The sequence below is a fragment of the Oncorhynchus mykiss genome, chromosome 7, assembly GCF_013265735.2.
Source record: "Oncorhynchus mykiss isolate Arlee chromosome 7, USDA_OmykA_1.1, whole genome shotgun sequence".
Taxonomy (NCBI): Eukaryota; Metazoa; Chordata; class Actinopteri; order Salmoniformes; family Salmonidae; genus Oncorhynchus; species Oncorhynchus mykiss.
In genome coordinates this window covers 72939394-72950718 of record NC_048571.1, presented here as the reverse complement: position 1 = coordinate 72950718, position 11325 = coordinate 72939394, and the positions used below count along the sequence as shown (strand labels likewise).

Sequence of the window (11325 nt, the reverse complement as noted above, 5' to 3'; positions counted from 1 at the left end):
TGTATCTTTTAACAAGGCACACCTGTTAATTGAAATTCCACGTGACTACCTCATAAAGATGGTTGAGAGAATGCCAAGAGTGTGCAAAGCTGTTATCAAGGCAAAGGGTGGCTACTTTGAAGAATCTCAAATATATTTAACACTTTTGGTTACTACATGATTCCATGTGTTATTTCATAGTTTTGATGTCTTCACTATTACTCTACAATGTAGGAAATAGTCAAAATAAAGAAAAACCCTTGAATGAGTATGTGTCCAAACTTTTGACTGGCCCTCATTGATTTTGTTGAGTCACTCAGGTATCCCAACACACCCAAGACATGGCAAAATGTTTAGAATTGCAGGACATTTGCTTTAAAACTCAAAGATTTTCTCTCTGCCCCATGGCAAAATGTGTAGAATTGCAAGGAATGAGCTTCAAAATGGCAACATTTCGAAAAAGGGGTGGGAACAGTTTTGTGTCGCAAGGTGTTTTTTTTTTTTCACTGAGCCAATAAATGACTATATATCCGGACATTCTCAAATAGTAGTTGAGTACCCTTGATGTATGGCCTATGTCATGTAGCAATTGCTGCCTGTGTGTGGACTACCTGGCCTGATGACTCTTTTCTGTCCCCAGTCCACCTGGCTGAGCTGCTGCTCCAGTTTCAACTGTTCTGCCTGCAGCTATGGAACCCTGACCTGCTCACCGGATGTGCTACCTGTCCCAGGCCTGCTGTTTTCAACTCTCTAGAGACACCAGAGATACTCTGAATGATCGGCTATGAAAAGCCAACTGACATTTACTCCTGAGGTGCTGACCTGTTGCACCCTCAACAACCACTGTGCAATTATTATTATTTGACCCTGCTGGTCACCTATGAACATTTTGAACTTCTTGGCCATGTTCTGTTATAATCTCCACCCGGCACAGCCAGAAAAGGACTGGCCACCCCTCATAGCCTGGTTCCTCTCTAGGTTTCTTCCTAGGTTCTGGCCTTTCTTGGGAGTTTTTCCCAGCCACTGAGCTTCTACACCTGCATTGTTTGGGGTTTTAGGCTGGGTTTTTCTGTACAGCACTTTGAGATATCAGCTGATGTAAGAAGGGCTGTATAGATACATTTGATTTGTGTGTGTGTGTATGTAGCATGGGGGGGTTAGAAATAGTTTCAAGTCATATTGTGTGTATGAGTTTATACAGTTTAAATTCTACAGAAGCAACTAAGCTTTAGACTAACCTTCAACACATGACATACTGTATGTGCATTCTTAATGCATACTAACACACTCGTGACTGCTCAGTAAGAGATGTCTTCAGATGTACAATAACGATTCAGTAGGCGGTGTGCCAACGTGTATTTCTAAAACATGTTTTTATTCCAAGTGACTCAGGTCACAATTATCACTGTACACAACCATCCCCCATGGCCGGCTGGTGACCAAATAAAACACCTACACCCTCTAGTCTCCACATGCAGTTAGCTCCACTCCAGACGTTACAAAACACCCCCTGGTACAGGCAGTACACAGTACAAAAATAGTTGCAGCGCCATCCAATTATAATCTCATGGCAAAAAAATACACATTTGAGGTGTGGTCAAACCAGAGGTGTTGTTTGGCTAGGGTTTCAATGAACGTGTGTGCGTGTTAAGTCTCCAGGTGCCCCAATGCTGTTAAACATGGGTGCTCTCTTTTTGAGGATTTAGCATTGCAGAAGAACCCAGTAAGACAACCATGTAGGACCACTATGTACTCACAGTTATGGTGGCCTCGACCCAAATCAACTATAGCCCTAGACATTTCTTGAGGAACCATTATGGATATGAAGGAAGTGGATATTAACAAGTGTGTAGGGTGTAGTGCCATGGGGTTGATTTGGGACTGAAGGATTGTGTCCATAGATTAAATAGACATCCTCTATAGATGCACAATCAATGGTCACGTTCATTAGACAGAACACTCCCAAACGTTTTAGATGCGTTTCAGCCTGTTCCTTTGAACGTTTCCCGTGCACATATGTTCAGTTGAGCACCGTCTTCGCTTAAATAAAAATATATGTATCTCCTGTGTGGAGATGGCAAAGAAGATCACTGTCCATTCTACATGGATACACAGTTAATTTGCCTTGAAAAGGGTTATGGTTCGCCATGGACACAGCCATTTTTCTACCAATAATCTCCGGGCCATAGATGCATCCTCTATGGACAGGTTGTTTTTGCAGCTGCACAGTACCTGAAGAAGGCTTTACATCTCAGGAACCACAAGTATGCTATAGCAATCTTCTGAAATATGCAGCCACCGTGACAGCAAAGATAAACCTGGAATGTAGCCATTTTCTTTTTTCCACCCTAGTCTGTCATTTTGAAATTCTCCCTGGTTAAATAGATCAGTCATTTTGTCCCAAAGACAGTCACGTGTTGATCTTAAAGGACCAGGGTGTGTCAGTCTTGCATTTCACCTCCCGTTGACGTCGCCCTTTGACCTTTTCTGCTCCATGCTCAACCCTCTGGGTCTTCTTTTCCCAAGCTGCCTAGCTTTCTGTTCCCCTTATTCACTGTCCAATTGAGGCAGATAGCTTGGAATTAAAGTCTGGTTTGTTTATAGCGTCTTCTCTCATTCAAGTCCTCCCTGCCAACCTTTTCCCCCTCTTCTTTGTCCTCTGTCTCTTGCCCCACACCTTCTCTTCTCGGTCTCTCACTATCTCTCCAGGGTGTGGCGGCGGGTGGGTGTCACATGACGAGACAGCGGGACTTCTTGAGTTTGCGTCGGCGCTGCTGATACTCGCTCAGCTCCTGCAGGTAGCCTCGGGACGGCCAGCGCAGTCTCTCCACCTGTTCCCGCTCCTCCTCTGTCAACCGAGATGACAAAAACACAAGGTTGCCGTGATGATATCACCATGGCGACATGTCAACCTTTCGCTCTTGCACACAAACAGTGCCAGGATACATTTTTCTGTCATTGCCTAAACAAACATTTTCAATTAAGCCATCAAGCCGCCTAAGTGTTCTGCCTGATACCCCTGTGCTTACACCTGAGAACTGCACCAGTGTGAATGTGTAGTAGGCCTATTCTCTAGTCTTTATCTCTTCACTTGTGCCCTTCCAGACCCATCTATTTGACCTGATATATTGTGTGCGATGACATTGTTAATGGAAATAATCCTGTTGTAGATGCTACTAAACGTGGATTGTGTGCTTATTAACCAGTGTGTGTCTTCTAAATCTGTCATAACCAGGGACCTCATGGCTTGACAGGCATTAGGAAAGGTGAACGCCAATTTAGCGTCGTAGGTGTACAAGCCCTATTTACAAAATTGTTTTTTTACACGCTTTAGCAATCCACTATTCCACTACATCAGCTGTCATAATTATTCATTTAACGTGTAATATGTCCCTTTTCAGAATGTGTCCTCTACTTAATAATCTGTGCTATTAAAACTGACAGTATGTCTACTGAATGGGTTTACAGTTCACTTTATCATATGATAAATTATATACAAAAAAGCCATTAGCTTTCACAACAGCTTGCATCAGCCATAGCTTATAGTGACTGTCATGCAGGTCCAATTGCTCAGTTGGTCGACGCATAGGGCTTGCAACACCAGTTGTACTTAGTAAGTAGCTTTGACTTATTAATATGCCCTGTGATCTGCCCTATGGTTTCTCACCTGAGAGCTCCAGGAAGTCAGGCTTGTGGCTGAAGATTAGGTAGTTATTGGCTATGAAGTGGAGTAGCCATACATACAGCTGCTCTGCATTGTGGCACTGTGAGAGAGAGGGGAACAGTGACCACGTTTACATACTCATAGTATTCTTGATAGTAAGTAGCTCATATGCCGCTTCAGGTTTTATTTGGGATAAGCTTTTAACATGCACCTTTTGATATCCCACTCACGAGTATGCCTGAATCCATGAACCGAATATTCCAAACGTTTAAATGGCTTAGTTACTGAAGTATGGACACTGACTGTAGACTTATAACCTCTCATATGTACCGTAATATTAACTCCTGCAGAAGTATGCATTTCTTGCATTAAAATGATCGAACCAATGTTAATTTTGTCTCTATGATGAGTGGATAAATTATTTATTTCAGCATCTCATGAGAAAATGCAAATGTACTGTAACTTTTGTTACATTTGACACTTATGCAATAACAGTATTTCAACCGCATAAAATATGCACACCAGACCAACTGAAATCTTATCAGAAACGCGTGTTAAATCGTTTTCTCAGCTTTTCATTCTCTTAAAACCAGTCAAACTGATGACATTTTGCACAGGAATCTTTTCACTGTTTGAGTTATTGCGTTTTTCTCCCCAGTCCCTAAACGAAAGACAACTTTACCGTTGTTACATTGATATAATTCATTAGTAATCTAGTTAAGACAATATTCTGTGGAGCACTACTTTATGGCAACATGTTATAACAGAAGAGAAGATGCATGTATCTAACTATAGTTGACAAATAAATGGCCTACCAAATGTCGGGAATTATAAACAAAAACTTGTCTAAATTAGGGGTGAAAGTAGCAAGTAGGCTATATGGTCCAATACGGACGATCAGCCAAATTAATTATTATGGTGGATCAAACTACCCAGGTTACTTTAAGTTATTTGTTTCACAATCAGATGAAAACATCAACACACAACATCCATGACATGCAAAACGGACTCCGCAGACTGCGAAAAACAACAGTAAACAGGCTAAAATGTTTACATGCCATAGTATCAAGTCTAAAATCGGCATAGCCCAGGCTTCTTATCCAGGTTTCACATAACCGAGATTAACAAAATGTAGGGATATGATGTTTATATGCATCAACTCAAAAACAGAATAGTCGAGTATCCTGAATAACAATGGGTCATTGGTGCGCATGTAAATGTGGTATGTGTCAGCTGTTTGAGGAAATATGTACTGTCACTTAAAAGAGGGATATGGAGGTGGTAAGTCAGCTATGTTGTAGCTTTTAAAATAGAAACTGCAAGACAGAATACAACAATGACTTCCACATGGAAAATGTCATTTTCCAACCCTGTGAAATGTGCGTGCATGCATATGCTCTCCTTGCCTCAAGCTTTTTTAACCAATGACCTGAAAGCTGGATAGGTGACAGCACAATGGTAGAAACGCTTCACAGCTTAGGATACAAGTGGCTTTCACCAACCACATCCTCTCATGTTTGTGGTAAGGATTGTAAAATAAAAAATAAATAAAAATTACTAGCATTATTTAATAATTTCTCTCTTTATTGGCAGAGTTATAAACCTTGTTGAAACCTCAAGGGGTGCATCTCAATAGTCTGAAGTGTTTTCTCATTGTCTCATCTCTCTGGAAAGCACTGTGGAGGATGCTGCTGGAGAAGTTTGTCAGTGCAGATTAGGAACGGATACAAGCAGAGGAATATTATTTAGAACCATGGTCAGATGATAGACCCATGGTCTTCGTCAGGTTGTGAAGGAAAGGAGACCATTGAGGATTGTGGGAGCTAGCTACATACACAGAAGAGAGAACACATACACACTCTCTTGCTGAATACCAAATCCTTCCCTTAGGAAAGGGCTGTTCAATTCCGGTCCTGGAGGGCCAAAACACGTCTGGTTTTCATGCCCTCCTTCAAATCAGGGACTGATTCAGACCTGGGACACCAGGTGAGTGCAATTAACTACCAGTTAAAAATATGAACCAGAAGTGATTTGGCCCACCAGGACCGGACTTGAACAGCCCTGCTCTAGGCACTCCTGTATATCTGAATATGATTTTATGGTTGTGAGAATCTTCACCATATTGCTTCCACCGATCCAATGTTTTAAATATATAGGAGTGTGGAGTGGTTAAGGAGTAGGGGTCGATTTGGAATGGAGTCGGAAGTTCACACACTTAGGTTGGAGTCATTAAAACTCGTTTTACAACCACTCCACAAATTTCTTGTTAACAAACTATAGTTTTGGCAAGTCGGTTAGGACATCTACTTTGTGCATGACAAGTATTTTTTTCCAACAATTGTTTACAGACAGATTATTTCACTGTATCACAATTCCAGTGGGTCAGAAGTTTACATGCACTATGTTGACTGTGCCTTTAAACAGCTTGGAATCCAGAAAAGTATGTCATGGCTTTAGAAGCTTCTGATAGGCTAATTGACATAATTTGAGTCAATTGGAGGTCTACCTGTGGATGTATTTCAAGGCCTACCTTCAAACTCACTGCCTCTTTGCTTGTCATTATGGGAAAATCAAAGGAAATCAGCCAAGACCTCAGAAAAAAAAAATGATGACATCCACAAGTCTGGTTCATCCTTGGGAGCAATTTCCAAATACCTGAAGGTACCACGTTCATCTGTACAAACAATAGTACACAAGTATAAACACCATGGGACCACGCAGCCGGCATACCGTTCAGGAAGGAGATTCGTACTTTGATGCGAATAGTGCAAATCAATCCCAGAACAACAGCAAAGGATCTTGTGAAGATGCTCGAGGAAACAGGTACAAAAGTATCTATATCCACAGTAAAACAAGTCCTATATCGACATAACCTGAAAGGCCGCTCAGCAAGGAAGAAGCCACTGCTCCAAAACCGCCATAAAAAAGCCAGACTACGGTTTGCAATTGCACATGGGGACAAAGATCGTACTTTTTGGAGAAATGTCCTCTGGTCTGATGAAACAGAAATAGAACTGTTTGGCCATAATGACCATCATTATGTTTAGAGGAAAAATGGGGAGGCTTGCAAGATGAAGAACACCATCCCAACCGTGAAGCACAGCGGTGGCAGCATCATGTTGTGGTGGTGCTTTGCTGCAGGAGGGACTGGTGCACTTCACAAAATAGATGTCATCATGAGGTTGGAAAATGATGTTGATATATGGAAGCAACATCTCAAGACATCAGTCAGGAAGATAAAGCTTGGTCGCAAATGGGTCTTCCAAATGGACAATGACCCCAAGCATACTTCCAAAGTTGTTGCAAAATGGCTTAAGGACAACAAAGTCAAGGTATTGGCGTGGCCATCACAAAGCCCTGACCTCAATCCTATAAAACATTTGTGGGCAGAACCTAAATAGCGTGTGCGAGTAAGGAGGCCTACAAACCTGACTCAGTTATACCAGCTCTGTCAGAAGGAATGGGCCAAAATTCACCCAACTTATTGTGGGAAGCTTATGGAATGCTACCTGAAACATTTGACAAGTTAAACTATTTGAAGGCAATGGTACCAAATACTAATTGAGTGTATGTAAACTTCTGACCCTCTGGGAATGTGATGAAAGAAATAAAAGCTGAAATAAATAATTCTCTACTATTATTCTGATCCTAACTGACCTAAAACGGGATTTTTACTAGGATTAAATGTCAGTAATTGTGAAACTGAGTTTAAATGTCTAAGGTATATGTAAACTTCCGACTTCAACTGTATATCTCTCACACACACACGCACAAACCTTAGCTCTGCGAAGAAGGCGGATCACACTGATGCCGGTTGATGCCAGCTCTCGGCTAGGCATGCTCTGGAGGTAGGCGCATACACACACCTCACACAGGTGCTGCAGACGCTTCACCTGGTACATCTCTGCACAGACCAGCACGGCCATGGCCTGCAATACACTGGCTGGACACACACACACACAGTCAAACATACTGGAACCTCGTTTAGAAAATGTTCATACTCATGCATAAATTTGATTGTAAATTGTGGTTGAAATGCACACTTGTGATTTATAACACACACACGCCGCTGTACTGTCATATCACATTAACCAACTGGGAAACATATCAACCCCAAAATAACATCACAAACACACAAAATCCCTCCCCCTTCAAACAAATTGGCCTACATTACTATCCATCATATCGTAGTGTCACGGTGTCCACTCCAATTGCTCTTGATCTTCCCCCAGCCTGTCAATCATTTTGAGGGAGCTGTCAGTCAAATCCCTCTGGGGCTTATGAGATACTGTTAGTTCCATCTGAGAGTGTAAATCCACCGCCATTAATTTTCCCAGCCTGTACTGAGCAGCACTGAGGACCTGGGGCATGTTCACTGACAGGTTGCAGATAGAAATACATCTTTATCTTAAGTTCAGGATTCTGTTCTCCTGGGTTTGTAAGCTTTTGCTCCTGCCCTGCTGAATCACCTGCTTCTAGACAATCAACTGCTCATAATAATTACCTTAATTTTCTGAATCCAAGTGTTAGTTAGAGCAGGGTTTCACAAACTTGGTCCTGCGTCCCCTCTTGGGTGCACGTTTAATTGTTTTGCCCTAATACTACACAGCTGATTCAAATAACCAACTCATCAAGCTTGAAACACAGAGTGAGAGCAAGGCTGCAGCAAAATCCTGCATACTCCGTAGCTGTCCAGGAGGGTAAGCCACCCCTGGGCTGTGTGCGAAAACGTTTCTAGCCCTCAAATTCTTGCTTCATCCGTCCTTGTTTCCTCAATTACTCACACTCCCCTCATAGCACATTGGTGGAGAGGATCCACAGTCCCTCCCCCGGACCTCCTCTTCCAATGAAATTGGAAGTGAGGCGAGAAATTGAGGAAACAAGGGCAGGGGAAGAAAGAATTTGACAGCTACCGGTAGTAGCGTTTTCATACACAGCAGTCTAAAGTGAGTGGGCCCCGGCCTATAATGAGCCTGTTTTTGTTCCTGCACTGCAGTGGACCCACCAGGACAGCAGGTGTCAGTGTAAAGGTACTCCAGGAAGGAGAGGAAGGTGTCAGAGGAGACTCCGTGGATGGGCACCACCCGACTCCGTGCCTCCGCATACTTCCCGCTGAACATAGCCGCCATGACATCACAGCGGGCCACCAGGACCGCCCGGTGAGCCGGTAACACACTCCCTGAAACACAGTCTGTTTTTAAATGTAATCCTTATTTTGACAAACTTACTGAGAAATAGAATCCATTCTCCTTTATACAGTCTCCTTCACAGCAAGACCTTGGGGAGAAGTTGCTGGAGGAGAGAGGTTGAATGGCGGTTTTCGGTAACATGTTGCTAATCGTTTCCCTGACATACCCCAGTTGTAAGAGGGAAGGTTTTCACGATACCGCTGAGGATAATAGCTACAGCTATTTTTGGTTTCTTGTACTTTTCTGATGAGCTTCCACATTACAGCTTCACATCAGCCAATCATATCTACTGAATGATCTTCTCATACACAGTCTAGGTGCAAGGTGAATTTAATCTAAAACTGTCATAGTTATGAATTGATGCCTTTCAGGAATGGGTCATTTTAATTAACCCAGACCTTGTGACCGCTATAAAGCATGACATAATGGTTGTCTTGAAGTATCTTCCTTCTAATGACAGGCATTGTTACACTCATGAAAGTGCTCTCTATAGTTGGATGCAGCGCAGGTGAAGCAAAGTGGACATGTTGAAGTGTCAGGAGCAGAAAGAAAATGCATTTCATTATATGGGTTATTGTAGATGATTGCTAACGCACTTGGAGCTTGGCGTCACCATGCAATAGTTTCTCATTGTTAAAAAGAAAAATGTACAGTTGCTGCATCAAAGGCATTAAAAATGTGCACACACATCTGTAACATAATATCAGGAGATTTTTAACATTACTGAGTGTTTATACCCCCAAAAAGATACAGTAATTGCACAAAAATATATTTCTAAAGGACCTTCAAGCACTGTGGTTATTGTATAGCAAGTGCATGTCATACGAAGCACCCTGAATTATGTTGACGGCATTTTCTCTATTCGGTGCAATAATGAAATGGACTGGCTCCCTGAGAGCCCCAATGAAGGAATCAGCTAATCATGTTTAATAAAAAAAGGTGACCTGGCACTACATGTAATTGTCTGGGGTGTGTGAACTTGCCTTGCACCATAAAAATTACATCAGAGTAGAGAGGAGAATTGAAGAGGTTGACCAGAGACTGAGGACCAAGCTGGGCGGCCCGGGCGTTGGGCGTGTCCCGGGGACCCTACACACACACACAGCGTGGGTTAAGTCTGAGAATTCCGCCACTGTTAGTGTTTACAAGCATAAGTGCCATTTCATTCAGAGCTTCCACATCCAGCTCCCCAGTGGCATCAAAATAGCCTGTCTAACAGCCTGCCTCAGCAGCAGGTAACTCCACTGTCCCTGGCCTCACTGCCAAGACCGCCTCAATGGAGCTGGCTAATGCTGAAACAGACTGGCAGGCAGGCTCGCTTCCAGAGCAGTCTGCATATCAAACTCATGGCTTCATTATGCTGCATTTTGTTATAACATCGCATGGATCATTGATTTTCAGCTGCTTAGTCAATTCCACTGATGGTTTGAAACCAAACATATGAAATCCTCCTTGATAAGAACTAGTGCAAAAGTGACACTTCGTTTTTGATGGAATTGAAAAAGAATGAACTCAACCCTCATCACCAGATCTAATTATTACCCTGCATGTCACATCTCCTGATGTTAAGTCCCACATCACATTCCCTTGGCTCAATTTGAGAGTTTAACCTATCCCAAATGAATCATTTAGTGCACTGCTTTTGACCAGAGCCACATATTGTGTTATATCGGGGTTAGGGTGCGTGCATGCATTTGTATCTGTTCAAGCTTCTGGGTCACCTTGTCTCTGCCTAGGAAGGAGCGGATGCGGTCCATGAGTTGAGCCACGGCCAGAGAGTTGTTAAGCTTCTCCCCCATGGCCTCCTGGAGGTGTTCCCACTCCCACGCCCCTGGATCACACCAGAACCACAGGCACACAAACACTCATATATACCACAGAAACAGACAGACATATATAAATATATATACACACACACACAAGTTTGGGGTAACTTAGAAAATGTCCTTGTTTTTTAAAGAAAAGCACATTTTTTTGTCCATTAAAATAACATTAAATTGATCAGAAATATAGTATACAGAAATATAGTAGACATTGTTAATGTTGTAAATGACTATTGTAGCTGGAAACGGCAGATTTTCGTGGAATACCTACATAAGCGTAGAGGCCCATTATCAGCAACAATCCCTCCTGTGTTTCAATGGAAAGTTGTGTTAGCTAATCCAAGTTTACCATTTTAAAAGGCTAATTGATCATTAGAAAACTATTTTGCAATTATGTTAGCATATGTTAGCTGAAAATTGTTGTTTTGATTAAAGAAGAAATAAAACTGGCCTTCTTTAGACTAGTTGATTATCTGGAGCATCATCATTTGTGGGTTCGATTATAGGCTCAAAATGGTCAGAAACAAAGAACTCTCTTCCGAAACTCATCAGTCTATTCTTGTTCTGAGAAATGAAGGCTATTCCATGCAAGAAATTGCCAAGAAACTGGAGATCTCATACAACACTGTGTACTACTCCCTTCACAGAACAGCACAAACTGGCCCTAACC

The 11325-nt window shown here is 42.3% G+C and overlaps 1 protein-coding gene across 6 annotated transcripts in view; it reads right to left on the bottom strand.

Moving 5' to 3' along the window:
• Positions 1 to 1325: 1325 nt before the first annotated feature.
• rhobtb3 (Rho related BTB domain containing 3) overlaps positions 1326 to 11325 on the bottom strand; it is a 33484-nt gene continuing 23484 nt past the window's right edge. The window contains exons 7-12 of one of the 6 annotated variants that reach the window (XM_021610540.2): positions 10554 to 10663; positions 9816 to 9921; positions 8649 to 8822; positions 7420 to 7586; positions 3647 to 3743; positions 1326 to 2827 (exon numbers count right to left, since the gene is read on the bottom strand). In XM_021610540.2, coding sequence (XP_021466215.1) covers positions 2709 to 2827; positions 3647 to 3743; positions 7420 to 7586; positions 8649 to 8822; positions 9816 to 9921; positions 10554 to 10663 — 773 coding nt within the window. In that variant the 3' untranslated portion in view covers positions 1326 to 2708. Of the gene's footprint in view, positions 2828 to 3646; positions 3744 to 7419; positions 8823 to 9815; positions 9922 to 10553; positions 10664 to 11325 lie in introns of those variants that run through there. The other 5 variants (XR_005052662.1, XR_005052663.1, XM_021610541.2 and 2 more) reach the window with 5 other exon arrangements.